The sequence below is a fragment of the Myiozetetes cayanensis genome, unplaced genomic scaffold, assembly GCF_022539395.1.
Source record: "Myiozetetes cayanensis isolate MyiCay16 unplaced genomic scaffold, myiCay2020 scf29, whole genome shotgun sequence".
NCBI classification, from domain to species: domain Eukaryota; kingdom Metazoa; phylum Chordata; class Aves; order Passeriformes; family Tyrannidae; genus Myiozetetes; species Myiozetetes cayanensis.
In genome coordinates, this window is record NW_026087510.1 from 6,240,761 (window position 1) to 6,254,774 (window position 14,014).

General features: G+C 59.4%; 3 protein-coding genes across 6 annotated transcripts in view; 2 read left to right on the plus strand and 1 right to left on the minus strand.

Moving 5' to 3' along the window:
• The window catches only part of SIK3 (SIK family kinase 3), a 71,427-nt gene extending 61,638 nt beyond the window's left edge, over nucleotides 1-9,789 (plus strand). For all 4 annotated transcript variants that reach the window (XM_050322820.1, XM_050322823.1, XM_050322822.1 and 1 more), the window contains 8 exons: nucleotides 53-138; nucleotides 815-924; nucleotides 1,570-1,927; nucleotides 2,212-3,068; nucleotides 6,578-6,741; nucleotides 7,361-7,493; nucleotides 7,614-7,781; nucleotides 8,089-9,789. In XM_050322820.1, the coding sequence (XP_050178777.1) occupies nucleotides 53-138; nucleotides 815-924; nucleotides 1,570-1,927; nucleotides 2,212-3,068; nucleotides 6,578-6,741; nucleotides 7,361-7,493; nucleotides 7,614-7,771 (1,866 nt within the window). In that variant the 3' untranslated portion in view covers nucleotides 7,772-7,781; nucleotides 8,089-9,789. The remainder of the gene's footprint in view (nucleotides 1-52; nucleotides 139-814; nucleotides 925-1,569; nucleotides 1,928-2,211; nucleotides 3,069-6,577; nucleotides 6,742-7,360; nucleotides 7,494-7,613; nucleotides 7,782-8,088) is intronic.
• Nucleotides 9,790-10,925: 1,136 nt separating this feature from the next.
• On the plus strand, nucleotides 10,926-12,580 carry APOA1 (apolipoprotein A1). The gene is made up of 4 exons (XM_050322958.1): nucleotides 10,926-11,023; nucleotides 11,203-11,258; nucleotides 11,523-11,676; nucleotides 11,752-12,580. Exons 2-4 carry the CDS (start codon nucleotides 11,216-11,218, stop codon nucleotides 12,356-12,358), a joined length of 804 nt encoding a protein of 267 aa, XP_050178915.1. The 5' UTR covers nucleotides 10,926-11,023; nucleotides 11,203-11,215; the 3' UTR covers nucleotides 12,359-12,580.
• Nucleotides 12,581-12,974: 394 nt separating this feature from the next.
• APOC3 (apolipoprotein C3) lies at nucleotides 12,975-13,653 on the minus strand. The gene is made up of 3 exons (XM_050322960.1): nucleotides 13,498-13,653; nucleotides 13,263-13,389; nucleotides 12,975-13,166 (listed from the first exon to the last, which is right to left on the minus strand). Exons 1-3 carry the CDS (start codon nucleotides 13,577-13,579, stop codon nucleotides 13,070-13,072), a joined length of 306 nt encoding a protein of 101 aa, XP_050178917.1. The 5' UTR covers nucleotides 13,580-13,653; the 3' UTR covers nucleotides 12,975-13,069.
• Between the last annotated feature and the right edge of the window lie 361 nt (nucleotides 13,654-14,014).

Here is a 14,014-nt window from a genome sequence, read left to right on the forward strand (position 1 = left end):
ACTGAAACATTGACTGCAAACACTTTTTGTTTTCTTGTGGTGCCTGGTTCAGGACTGTATCCGGCCTCCACAGCCATCTCCACCCTTGCAAGCTCCATGTGAAAGCCAGCCAGCTCTGCTCACTCACCAGCTCCAGAGGTAAAGAAATGATTTTAGGAACGCTCTGGGGAGTGGGTTTTACTCTTACTCAGGCCTGAGGATGAACTGACACACTCAGGAGAGGCCAGGCTGAGTTGGAGGTGTATGAAGTGAGACTGGCACAGCCAGGTGAATGTGCCTGGTCCTTTGAGCTGGATTCTGTCAGAAGGACTTCAGAAGCAGAGAAACACGATTCAAAGGCACAGACCTGCTTTGAGCAGGGGACTGACAGTCCTGCCTTTTGAGTGGCTTGAAGATGCCACTTCAGCAGCTGGGCTCTCTCATGCCTCCTGCATATCTCACAGCTCTCCAGGCCCTCAGTGAGGTCCCTGTCTTTGCCCTCAGCACCCTGACCTGTAGGTGAGGCAGGCTGAGTTACGGGAAAGGAGAGCAGCGTGTCTCACTGCATGCAGTCAGTCAGGAGGTGAGCCTGTGGTGTCCTTGTCCCCGGGTTTCTGTTGTAGTCATCAGGTCACACTCGCTCCCTGTGTGGCTTGGACAAGGCAGGTGGCCCTCAGAAGAGAAGACAAGCTGCACAGAGCTTGGGATCCCCAACAAGGGCTTTGAGGTGTTTATTTAGAACGAGACGTGCAGCATTTGGCATCAGCTCTCACAGTTGAGAAGGAATCTTAACAAGGAACAGGCATGATGAAAAGGTGCTTGTTCCCCTGCGTAGGTTACGGATCCAGCCATCCAGCCCGCCCCCGAACCACCCCAACAACCACCTCTTCAGGCAACCCAACAGCAGCCCACCCCCCGTGAGCAGCAGTGTGCTCCAGCCCCACGGTAAGCAGTCCTGGGAGCTGGGTGGGCCCCCTGGCAGGTCCCTCAAACCTCGGGGAAGCAGTGTGGGGGTGCCAGGGCCTGGGTCCCCCCACGGCCCAGGCCCTGCACAGTTTGCTGATGATGTAAAAGATTCTCCATCTGGCAGCAAGGGCTGGTGTTATCGAGAGCTCGAGAGGAGCTGCCAGCTGGAATGTGCTGTTGGGTTTCTTGTCACAAGATCCTTACTTATCGCTCCTGGGGGTGGGGAGGAAGGGCTGATATTCTTGGGTTTATGCAAATCACTGTCAGCTCTGCTGAGTTTCTGTTTCTGTAGAAGGGCTCTTGCTGTGACCTTTGCACGCTGGCACAGCATGATGGAGCACTCGGGAGCCTCGCTCCTCACCCCCACGGACACGTACTGGGCTCCCAACATGACCCAGAATCATAGAGTGAATCATAGTTTCATAGCCTGGTTTGGGTTGTAAAGGACCTTAAAGATCATCTCGTTCCACCCCTCTGCCATGGGCAGGAACACCTTCCATTAGACCAAGTTGCTCAGAGCTCCATCCAGCCTGGCCTTGAACCCTTCCAGGGATGAAGAGCAGATCTCTCTCCCAAGCCTCACCGTGGGCTGACGGGGGTGCTGAGGGTCTTTGTTCCTTGTAGGTGCTGCCTCCCAGTCCCAGTTCCAAGGGATGCCATCCCACAACACAATCTTCCCGCAGTCTGGTAACTGTTCCCCCCCTCCAGCCATGGGGCTGACGTGCCTGGGCCTGCAGCAGCAGTCGCAGCCTCAGCAGGTCACAATCCAAGTGCAGGAGCCCGGCGACATGGTGGGCAGCAGCCTCCTGCCCGGAGCCCCCGTGGGCGGGCAGGGCCTGGCGTCCCACGCGCGGGGCATGTCCCTGAGCCCCAGCGCCAGCCAGATCCAGATGCAGCACCGCGCCAACCTGATGGCCTCCCTCAGCTACGGCCACCGGCAGCTGTCCAAGCAGCTCAGCGCCGACAGCGCCGAGTCACACAGGTGAGGCCTCCCTCCCTGCTCCCGGCCCCGGGGAGCGGGGTGGAGAACAGGGAGCGGGTGTCTCGGGATAGGGCGTGGTGTCCCCGCCAGCCCGGGCCGTGCTGTGCTGGTTTTGGGGGGCTCGCTCCCTCCCTGCCCTGGGGAAGGAGCTCCTGAGGCTCTGCAGGGCTGCTCTGCCACGTGCTTGAGGAAGCCCCTCGGGCTGCCTGCTGAGCAGGGCGGGCAGCCCGGCGTGCTGAGCCACTGCAGTGCAGTCACTCGTCCTTTCCCTTGAACGTGCACAGGTATCCCCCCGCCAACTACGACCAGGTGCACTTACACCCCCACCTGTACCCGGAGCAGCCCCGCGTTTCCCCCAGCAACTACAGCCCATCAGGAGGAGTCGGGTTCCCTCCAGCTCAGCAAGCTCTGAAGGTCCCGCAGCTTGACCAGTATCCCAGTTTCCCTCAAAACGCACATCAGCAGCAGCAGCACTACACGGCATCGGCACTACAGCAGGCACTGTTGTCCCCGACACCTCCCGACTACAGCCGACACCAGCAGGTACCGCACATCCTCCAGGGACTGCTTTCCCCCCGGCACTCGCTCACGGGGCACACGGACATGCGGCTGCCCCAGGCAGAATTTGCACAGCTCATCAAACGGCGGCAGCAGCAGCAGCAGCAGCAAGAATTCCAAGAGTTGTTCAGGCATATGAGTCAAGGGGATGCTGGGAATATGGGCACCAGCGTGGGACAGAACCTCTCGGAGCGCCAGTCGTTGTCTTTGCCTTATCAGAGTGCTGACACGTACCACCCCCAGAACAGCCCCCAGCATCTCTTAAAAATCAGGGCGCAAGAATGTATCCAGCAGGTCCCTGCAGTGCCGCCACCGCAGGGATACGGACACCAGCCAGCCCTGTTCCACTCGGAGAGCATGGAGGAGGACTGCGCCTGCGAGGGAAACAGGGACAGCTTTCCTGACAGTAAGAGTTCAAACACATTGACCAAAGGTTGCCACGAGACCCCTCTGCTTGTAAACGCAGGAGGGCACGGGGACCCCGAATCTTTGCTAGGAACTGCTAATCCCGCGCAGGAGCTGGGAACGCACCAGTACAGGCATCAGCCCGCGCCCGGATTCAGGAATAAGGTGCCCAGCAGAGGTAAGGCTTCCTGCTGCCCGTGCAGGCCGGTGTCCCCCCGTGCCGGCCGTGTGCCGCTCACCTTCCTGCCCAGGACACCGCCCGGCACGGCACGGCAAGGGTTCCCTGACATGTTTTGCGCAGCACGGCATTACTGACATTCTTTTTGGCTTTTGTGGCCTTAAGTAAATTGCAGGCAGAGCCTCTGTAATAAACAGGGTTGAGTAAGGAGGGAACCCAACCGGCTGCTTCCCTTAGGAATTTGACCTACTTCTGCAGGCAGGTAAAGCCCAGGCCCCAGCATGCCGCCATCTTTTCAGGGATGCTGTGTGCTGGCTATGGATTTATTCTTGCTGGTGATGTTTCCCATTCCCTGTAAACACAGGATAGGAACAGTTCAGCTGCCAGCACACCCCAAACTGTAGCAGTGTATCTGTGTATTCCTGCTCTTAAACACAGACCCTCAAGTCCAGACACTGCTAAAGCTCCCACAAACCCACACAGTAACAGCGTTGGTCAGTGTCCTGTGGCTCAGGTGGCCTTGCAGCCTCTCTGGCACTTTGGGAAGCAGCAGCAAGACTCTATCCCTGCTTGAACTGGAAAGGGTGGATTCTGGAGAGTATGAGTTGAAACTTGCCATTAGTTTCTGAAGACCTTTCCTGCTCCTTGGAAGAGGCTGCGCCTTTGCTCCTCAGTGGCTCTGCTGGCAGTGCTGCGCTGTCAGAGAATTGCTGCCTGAGCTGTAATTCCAGGCTCCTCTGCAGGAAAAACACCCTCCAAGCCCCTTGCTAAGAGGGCTTTCAGGAGAGGCTGAGCAGGCAGATCAGTATTCCCTGCAGGACTCGGGGTGCTGGGCTGGAGCCACCAGCTTGCCCTTGGCACCAAAGGCCCTATTGCAGAGGAGCCGTGTCCAGGGCACAGGAGGCCCAGCTTTGTTTGGGGACACAGCACGGGTTTGTTGGGAAAGTACCGGGCTGGAACAGGCTGGCTCAGAGGTCTGAGTGGGGCTGCCAAGCCCTGACCCCCCAGAGCGTGGGCGGGGGGCAGGGACAAGGCAGGGCTGCTCGAAATCCTCCTAAATTCTGAATTACTGATGTGTTTGCTCTCAGAGCTCCATTTCCCTGCTGTGCTTGGAGCATGAGTTGAGGGAATTGCCCCAGGTTCAGCGGAGGTGGGAAGCTCTGGAGGGGCTTTTGGTACCGAGTCATGAGTTGCACCTTGCCACCATAGCCCGTTAGATGGACAACGAGGTTTGGTGAAGTCAGAAGCCAAATCTCTACACCCACGCTGCTGGTTACACAAGGGAACAGGACTTTAGACTACAAGGCCTTGTAAATGAGTAAAGGCAAGTAAATGTTTGCAAATATGCTTGTGTAAGCCCTTCTGACAGGGCTGTTTGGAGAGATCACGTAGTAAACTATGTCTTGGGATGCAACTGCTTGTACCACTTTCCTCATGGCCTCCATAACCCACTTGGACTCAGGCCTGCGCCGCTTCGGGTCCAGGCAAAGCTGCCTCAAGGAACCCTTACCTACACCAAATCTGATGTCCCTGGGTTTTCCCACTGTTTTTCTTAGAGTATGTTATGAGACTGCAACTTCTCTTGAACGGGGAGATCCTTCTCTCCCTGCCCCAGCTCTCTGAACGTGTTTTCCCTAGAGCAGGGTGTAGCTTCTCAGTGGCTCAGGAGCGTCTGTGCTTCCACGGGAGCGTGTTGCCACTGATCACAGAGCCCTGGATGTCGGTGGAGCATCTGCCAGAGATGGCAGCCAGGGACCGTGAGAGTCGACCAGATCTGCTTGGGATGTGACTAAACTGCCTGTGAACAGCCATGCTCCAGTTTTGCTCCAACGTAGCCGTCCCAGGCTGGGAGTGCTGCCCGTGGGAAACCTGCCTTGCCCCGGCACTGAGGGAGCCGAGCTGGCGGTGGCCCTGCCCGCCGTGCCAGTGTCACATGCCACACTGACACAAAGGAGCCATTCCCTCTGGATGTGGGGATGAAAGGCCCTCCTCTGCAGCGCTGGGGCAAGGAAAGGAGCCTGAATTCAGGGTGTCTGCCCCTTGGCCTGAGCTGCATCCCCAGAGGTGCAGTGCTGGTTCTGGGAAGCACTGGCTGCTTTTTGGGTCCCGGCTATTCCGGGCTTGGGGGACTCGTCACCCCCAGCACTGGGGCTGTTTGTGGAGCTGGAGCAGGAGCAGCAGGGCTGCTGGCCCTGACCACTGTTCCCACAGTTGGAGCAGCATCCTGAGCAGTGTGTGGGTGGCACTGCTCCGCCAACATCTGTTACCTCATGTTTTCCTTCTCGCTTTTCCGGGAAAGCTGACTGTTAACCGCACGTAACCCCATGGTTGTGCAAAGGAAGGGGGAGGCCAGCTGCATCTCTGACTGTCCTGGGACAGGGCTCCAGCAGGAATGCTGTATCCCTGATGGAGGAAGGAGCAGTGTGCTAGCTGTGCTACCATGCTCACTTGCCTGGGAGTGGCATGGAGAGCTCATGGGATTGGGGTCTCATTTGGATCTTGCTAAATTTATGGACAGATTTGAGACTGTCCTGTGCAGGGTCAGGAGCTGGAATTCAGTGATCTGTGGGGATCCCTTCCAACTCAGGATATTCTGTGATTCTATGAGATCTCTTTGGGGAGCAGTTTAGTGGCACCTCACATTTGCAGTGCCAGCTGGGCAGTGTGGTGTCCCAGCACAGCAGGAGATCACTTCCCACTGGCCAAAGCCCTGGGAAAGCCGATAGTTCAGGCTGAGGGATGTACCTGCAGCTGTGTCACCTCGGGGCAGCTCCCCAGCGCTCGCAGCCACGTCGCATGTTTGTGCTCCGTGGGGTCCGCGCTGAGAGAGCTGTTTGTGTGCTCAGCCCCGATGACAGGCTCCTCCATGGCTCAGGACTTTATCCAAAACATCTTGTGCTTGATGACGAGAGGCTTTGCCTGATAGGAGCATGGCCTTTGCCCTCAGTCACAAGAGCTTGCGGTGTGGATGGACTTTGCCAGGCAGAACACTCGTGTGCTCCCGCAGCCAGACTGTGGGAGGGCAGGGAGAAGTCATCTGATAAAACTGAACATCCTGGCCAGCTCTTCCAGCAGGATTATGTTGCTTACAATTGCCAGGGGGCCCTGCTAGAACATCCCGTGTTGGAGGCTCCCCCAGCTCTTGTGTAACGATGTGCACAGCGTGAGGGTCGAGCTCAGGCTTGAGGGGAAGGCGGCAGTGGGAAAGGGCCTGGTTCCTGTGCTTCTGCCCCTGTCCCTCCAATTTTAGGCTGCTTTTGTGGACCTGATCTCAGTGCTAGGATTGGGATCTTAATGCTGGAGGGAGAAGCCTGCCAGGGTGCAGTCAGGGGCACTGGTGCTGCACCACTCCCACCACAGCAGCCAGGGGTCCCGTCTCTGCTCTGCCAGCGAGGAGCACTTGTCCATGGCATCACATCTCAGCCCCCAGTTCTGCAGTAGCACACGTGGCTGGGAGATGCAGACCCTTGTACTAACCTGTCATTTTCCTGTCTTGTCTGATTTTCAAGAGTCCATCGTAGGGAACTGCATGGACAGGAGCTCCCCCGGCCAAGCCATGCAGCTGCCTGACCACAACGGCCTGGGCTACCCCGTGCGCCCCCCGTCCAGCGAGCACCCGCGGCCCAGGACCCTGCAGAGACATCACACCATCCAGAACAGTGATGATGCCTACGTAGGTGCCCTGGCCTCCAAGGCCCTTCCAGTGGAACAGCCCAGGCTGGCTCTGGCCTGGCTCTGGTCACAGAGGGATCTGCAGGCACACCAGCCCAGCTGTAGGTCCAGCTGTGAAGGAGCTGGTCGTGGCAGCCCGGACCTCACTGCTCTGCTCCTGGGGAGGTTTGGGGTGCTGGGAACAAGTTCCACCTCAACACGAGGAAGAACTTTCCATGGAGGGTGGCAGAGCACTGGAACAGCTGCCCAGGGAGGGTGTGGAGACTCCCTTTCTGGAGACATTCAACCCCCACCTGGACATATTCCTGTGTCATCTGCTCTAGATGACTGTGCCTTGGCGGGGGGGTTGGATAGGTGATCTGCAGAGGTCCCTTTCAACCCCAGCTATTTTGTGATTCCGTTAGTTCAGAGGGATTTGGACTGTTCAGTCCATTCTCCTGTTGAGGGGACACTGGCTGCACCCAAGCTGTGCCTGATGCACAGTTCATGTCCTTCTGAACCCTCACCGAAGTTTTGCAGAAGCTTCCTGGTCAGCTTGTCTGAGAGCTGGGGTGCAGGTGGGAGGAACTGGGGCGCCTCTCCCCAGCCCCCCCTTGACGTGTGTCCTGTGTTCTCCCCAGGTGCAGTTAGATAACTTGCCTGGAATGAGTTTAATGGCAGGAAAAGCACTAAGCTCTGCTCGCATGTCGGACGCCGTGCTCAGCCAGTCGTCGCTGATGGCCAGTCAGCAGCTGCGCGACAGGGACAGCGAGGGTGAGGCTGGGCAAGCTGCAGACGCGGCACCGGGGGGGCTGGGGGGCTCCTCAGGGTCTGGGTGGGGGGCTGAGAGGACCAGCCCCTGGTCTGTGTTGCAAAGCCACCTCTTCTTTGCAGAATGTGGGGAGAGTTTGGAAGGTCAAGAGCACCCCAACCTGGGCGATGGCAGCCAGCACCTCAACACCTCCTGTTACCCCTCCACGTGTATCACGGATGTCCTGCTGAGCTACAAGCACCCAGAGGTGCCCTTTGGGATGGAGCAGGCGGGGGTGTAACCAGGAGGGAGTGAGTATCTGTGTTCTCTCTCTCACACACTTCTGGGGCTGCCTTCACGGCCTTGCTTCCATGGGTCTCCTTCCCTGCTTGTTGCTCCGGTGCTGGGGATGGGACCATAAACTCTGAGCTCCTGTGCTGGGGCTGTTTGCTGTCCCCCTATTTGTGCAGGGCAAACACTCCTCCTTCCAGGCCTGTGCTGTTTCCAAAACCCCTTTCCTGGGGCAGGGCTAGGAATGGAATGTGTTTGCTGGAGGGCTGTGGGAGCAGAACTTTCATTCTGGTGTCTGCTGACGTCTCTGTTTCTCCTCTCTTGCAGGGTTTGTGTACAGCTTTGAAACGAAAAGGTCCATTTTAAACCAACAGTATCTAGCAGCATTGCGCCAAATTGCCGTAGTATTTCTGACTAACTGGAATACCATGGCCCCTTTCCTCATCCTCACCTCATCCAGTGTGTCGTTCCTTTGGGTTCTTTAATTTCTGCCACACTTGCCTGTAACTCCAGCTCCCACCGAACAACCAGAGACCTGAGCCTGGCGCGGCAGCGGAGGATCGGTGGAGCCTCGGCACTGGGGCTGCTCTGGGGGCTGTCACTGCCGGGGCTGAGCCTCCCTGAGGAGTCCAAGGGGACTGGAGCCACTCCTGGATGGAGCCTGTGCTGTCCTTCCCCTCTGTCCCGCTGCACTGGGGGAATCTGAGCCTGGGGCCCTCCCCATCCCACCTGGGGCTCCGGCTGGTGCGGGGAGCTCCCACCCTGGTGCAATGCGCTTCTTGTCTCATCTCTGTCTGCTCTGTTCCCTCTTGTGTGCCGGGGTGCTGAGGATCACCCCTTCCCTGCCCTTTCTCCCCCTCTTCTTTCCAAATCCGCCACGACTTGGGGTTTTTTTCTTTTCCTGGCTAATGTAGAGCAGACGGATTTTTCTTTGTTTCCTTTGCTTCTCCTTCTGATCACGTAGGAATTGGGTTTTTTTTTTTTTGGTAAATGTTGTTTTATTATTATTGTTATTAATAAAAGGCAAAAGGAATTTCTGTTTGAGAGAAATTTTTAACTAGATTCTGTTCTATATGAATTGTGACTTGCACCTTTTGTTCAAAGTATTTTATTTCTTTTAACGACATTGTACTTGTGACTGGTTTTCTCTCGTGCCAGTGGCGACAGTGGTAATTCTCCTTATACAGCTGGGACGTGCAGAGGTCTCTTCTTTGTCCCTTTTCCATCCTTTCCTTGGTGGATAGAGTGGGAATCCCCCCCACCGGGGCTCTGGAGCACATGGTGTCACCCTTGCCTTTGGGACCTGACAAGCTCCTGCTCAGATCCTTCTCACTGACACTTTTCTGGAATATTTTATAAAACTAAAGGAAAAATCGGCCCAGCCCTCCTGACTTTGCACAGAAGGAAGTGTGAAACCAGCACAGCAGAGGTGACTTTGCTATCCTTACCCGTGCCTCTTCCCGGCCTCCCCTTCTCCGGGAAAACAACGCTAGTGGCTCTGCAATCCCGAAAACCAGAGAGGAGGGAAGCTCCGCAGCCCGGCCGCGCGCGGCCCCTCGCCTGGCACCTGCGGGCTCGGGCAGGGGGCGCGGGGAGCCCGGCGGGAAGGGTGGGAAACACGGAAAGCCTTTTTGCTCTGTCCCTTTGGTTTGTTTTCCTTTTGTTTACATGACACTGTATCCTGGGAGAGTCGCCGGGGCCCCCCCCAGCAGCCGCCGCCCCGCAGGGCCGCACTCACCGTGCCATCCGCAGTATCACACTTTTTTTATCATGGCTTTGTATTGTAGTAATCAATACGCGCAGTATATGTTGAATGTATATTAATATACTTTGCTATTATTTCTGTTTTTTGGAAATGTCAGAAGTATTTTTTTTTTTCCTTCCTCATTTATGTTGGACTAAAACAAAACAAACAAACAAAAAAAAAGTTTCAGTAAATCTTCAGTCCATTTTTTTGTGGGTCACTTGCAACTAGTCAATTAGTTGGACAGTGGGATCATAACAAATAAAACCATGATTATGATCTTCCCTGGGCTCTTGTTTGCCTTGTTGCTCAATGTCAAAGCTCAAGGGGCAGCAGCGCGGCCGCGCTCGAAGCTGCCGTGTCCCCAGTCCATCTCAGGGGCTGTCACCTCCCCTGGGCTCCAGCTCCTGCTCTGGCTGGGTTTCCCAAAGCCCCCATGGCACTCAGCTCCACTGCAGCGCCAGAGCTCAGCAGAGCCCAAGTCATCCTGCGAAGGATGTGGGTGTGGGCAAATGCCTGCAGATCAAACCCTGCTGGGGGGCAATTCCTTCCCCAGCCAGGCTTTCCCAGGAATGGGTAGAGTCTGGGAGGAGCAGGAAGCTGTGCCTCCAGCACCCTGCAGCGTTGCAGGGGATGGCTATACCTGTGCAATGCCCATGAAGTGCCCAGTGAGCAGCTCCAGAGCTTGAGGCTTCTCAGAGCTGGTGCCACTCCAAAACAGGGAGCATCACTCCTCTATAGCAGCTCCCCATGGCATTCCCAGCCCTGCTGGCCACAGGCTCCCCACAGCCCTGTTTGGGGATGTACCCCCTCTCTCCCTGTCCCCATTGCCAGGTGCTTCTCCCAGGCTCGGTTCTTGTGGGTCCCTGGGCTGGTGGCAGTGGGGTGAGGGAGCACCTCGAGCTGAGGGGGTTTTGGGGTGGCCGTGCTGGGGTGTTGGGGTCAGGCTGGTGCTGACTCTGAGCTCAGCCTTTGCTTTGCTGCCTGGGTTTCCAAGGAAGGCTGGTGTGAGTGGACAGGGCACAGCTCCTGGGACCTCTGCGCTGGGGACACAGCAGGAAAAGGGGTGACATGAGCAGTGTGGTCTCACCGGCCCGATGAAGGATGGGGGACAGACAGACCCCCAGTGCAGGCAAGGGGTCTGGGTACGGCAGGACAAATCCCTGCGGGAATAAACCTTGTCCCTGGGCCTCGGGCCAATCCCTGGGGGCTGCGAGAGGCCCCGGCAAGGCCGCAGCGGCCAGCAGGAATCTGGGTCAGCGGGAGCGTAAACAGGCTCCTTGGCCAGCGAGGCGCGTCCCGCCGGGAGCTCCTGTTTGCTCGCCGCCCCTGCCAAGCCGGCGCTCCTCGGCGCTGGGCTGCGCGATCCTTGAACCCTGCGCGCCACATCGCCCGCCGGGAGCGAGTTCTTGGGCCGCCGCGCTGGCTTATCTCCGCGGAACTGCCCCTCCGGCATAAATAGCGGCGGCGGAGCCTCGGCCGCTCAGACGGGACGAGCAGCAGCGCCAGAGATTGCTGGTAAGGGCCTGGGCTGCTCCAGAGGACCCGCGGTGCCGCACGGACAGCATCCTTTGCTTCCCACCCTCCAGCTTCGCCCGCGGCACCGGCGGGGACCCCTCGAGCCGGGCTGGGGGCTCAGCTCCCCCGGGGGCTGCGCTTGCCGCGGCTCCCTGAGCCCAACTCCCTTCTGCCCCCAGGTTCAGCGCGAAGATGAGAGCCGTGGTGTTGACCCTCGCCCTGCTCTGCCTGACGGGTAGGTCCGGACGGGGCTGGGGCGCCGGCGGCTGCGAATCCCCGCGGGATGGAGCGGGACGGAGCGGGACGGGGCGGCCGAGCCCGATGCGGGCGCTGCTGGAAGCCTCCGGCTTCCGAAGCGCTTTGCAAGTCAGGCTGGAGCCAAGGGACTCCTCGGTCCCCTCCTGAGCCGGGCAGGACCCCGGCAGGGCTGGAGCCGTCCCCGCTGCGGTCCCGCCGGCACCGGGCAGTGTGTCCTGAGCACATCCGGCTGTCTCCGTAGGCACCCAGGCCCGCTCCCTCTGGCAGCAAGATGATCCCCAGGCGCCCCTGGATCGCCTCAAGGACATGCTGGATGTGTACCTGGAGACAGTGAAGGCCAGCGGCAAGGAAGCCATCTCCCAGTTCGAGGCCTCTGCCGTGGGCAAACAGCTGGAGTAAGTGGGGGGTGTGTGGCAGGGGCTGGAGGGGGGTCCCCGGGTGCCGTGTGTGACCTCCCTCTGCTCCTGCAGCCTGAAGCTGAGTGAGAACCTTGACACCCTGGGTGCAGCCGCCGCCAAGCTCCGTGAGGATGTTGCCCCCTACTACAAGGAAGTGCGAGAGATGTGGCTGAAGGACACCGAGAACCTGCGCAAGGAGCTGACCAAGGACCTGGAGGAGGTGAAGGAGAAGATCCGGCCCTTCCTGGACCAGTTCTCTGCCAAGTGGACGGAAGATCTGGAGCAGTACCGCCAGCGCCTGGCCCCCCTCGCTCAGGAGCTGAAGGAGATCAGCAAGCAGAAGGTGGAGCTGCTGCAGCAGAAGCTGACCCCCGTGGCTGAGGAGGCGCGGGACCGGCTGCGTGGGCACGTCGAGGAGCTGCGCAAGAACGTGGCACCCTTCAGCGATGAGCTGAGGCAGAAGCTGAGCCAGAAGCTGGAGGAGATCCGTGAGAAGGGCATCCCTCAGGCCGCTGAGTACCAGGCCAAGGTGATGGAGCACCTCAGCAACCTGCGTGAGAAGATGACGCCCCTGTTGCAGGACTTCAAGGAGCGCCTCACCCCCTACGCCGAGAACCTCAAGGTCCGTGTCATCACCCTCCTGGACGATCTCCAGAAGAGCATGGAGCTGCAAGCCTGAGCCCAGCCCCGCTCCCACAGCTGCCCCGGGGTGCTCCCTGCCGTGCCCTGGGTGCTTCCTCTCGGGGGGCTCTGGGGATGGGCTGCTGGAGCCCTGGGCCAGCCCAGCCCCAGGGTGTCCTCCCCAGAGACCTCCTCCTCTCCTCCCTACCCCCTCTCCTCCCCTCTTTGGCGTCACTCTCAGCTTTGCCTCCCTTTTGTCAAATAAACATGACTTAAGTTATTGGAGCTCGCTCAGTCTTTGCAGTGGATGCTGGAGGGGAGAGCCTGAACTGGGGTTGGGGGCAAGGGGTGCTCCGGGCTGGGGGTACTGGAGAACCCAAGAGGGAATGGGGGGACAGGGAGCTGGTGTTGGCATACCCTGGGCTCACTCTGTACTGAGCCCAGCTCTGCCCAGGGTGCAGCCAGGACTGGACCCGCACAAAGGGCTCTGCAGGGCGCTGGCACTGGGTTTGCAGAAGCTGGAGCCTCTGGATTGTGGAAGCAGAACCCGGCTCTGGCCGCCCTGGGCACCCTGACAAGGCCGTGTGTAGGCCCGGTGCCGGTGCCTGTCCCAGCCCTCCCTCTCTCCACGGCTCACACTCCTCCCCATCCCCACAGTGATGTCACCACAGCCATTTGCTTCAGCCCCACTTTATTGAGAGAACCATGACAGCAGGTGGGAACCAGGGGGACCCCAGCCCAGTGAGACCCCAACCAGTCCCCTGTGGGGTTACACGGTCGGTCTGTTCTTCCAGAGCTCTGCCAGCTGCTCCTTGAGCCAGACCAGGCTCTGCTTCGCCAGCTCCGCGTTGTCCACCAGCCACTGCCTGTGAGGGGAGGGAGGGATGGGGATCAGTGCGGGCCCAGACAGGCTCCCCACCGGCATTGGGGGACAGGACTGGGCTGGGGGCACTCGGGAGCACCTGGCCTGCTGTGCTGCCTCTGACTCCCGCACCCTGCTGAAGGCGTCCTTGGCCATGGCCGAGGCTTTCTGGGCGAGCTCCTGCACCTTCTGCACCAGCGCCTTGGACTCCTCGGGCGTGTCGGCCCCTGCGAGCAGGAATCAGTTGGGAGTGGGGGGACGGGGCCCTGGGGCTGTGCCTCCCCCCGGAGTGTGCCCCAGCACCCTCCTCCCGCACAGCCCTCGCTGTCCCTTACTTGCTCCCACTGCCAGGACGGCCGTGCAGGCGAGCAGGAGCAGCAGTGACGCCTTCATGGCTGGGGAGAGAGCAGAGCACATGGTGAGGGGTGGCAGGGGGGGCCACAGGGGTCCCAACCCCGACCCTGTCCCCTTCCCAGCATGATCCTCACCAGGGGTGTTCCCACTCACCTGTGCCGGGCTCTGCGACGCAGGGACAGCCCCAGGCTCCCCCTTTATACCCTCCCCACGGCCGCCCTTGAGGGGGTTTGTGCAAAGGTCAGGGCAGGGGGCTGGCCGAGAGCGGGGCACTGCGGGGGCTGCAGGGGGGCTGCATCGGGCCAGGAGTTGGGAAATCCCGCGGGGACGGAGCCTGCTGGGGCTCCGTGTGTGTCTGTGTGTGCACGTACCTGTGCACACGTGTGTGTGTGTGTGTGTGTGTGCACACGCGTGTGCAGCCAGCCCGGTGCCCGCTGCAGGGCACAGCGCGGTGACTGCAGCCCCGGGGACACGCCTGGGGCCGTGGGCACACACGGC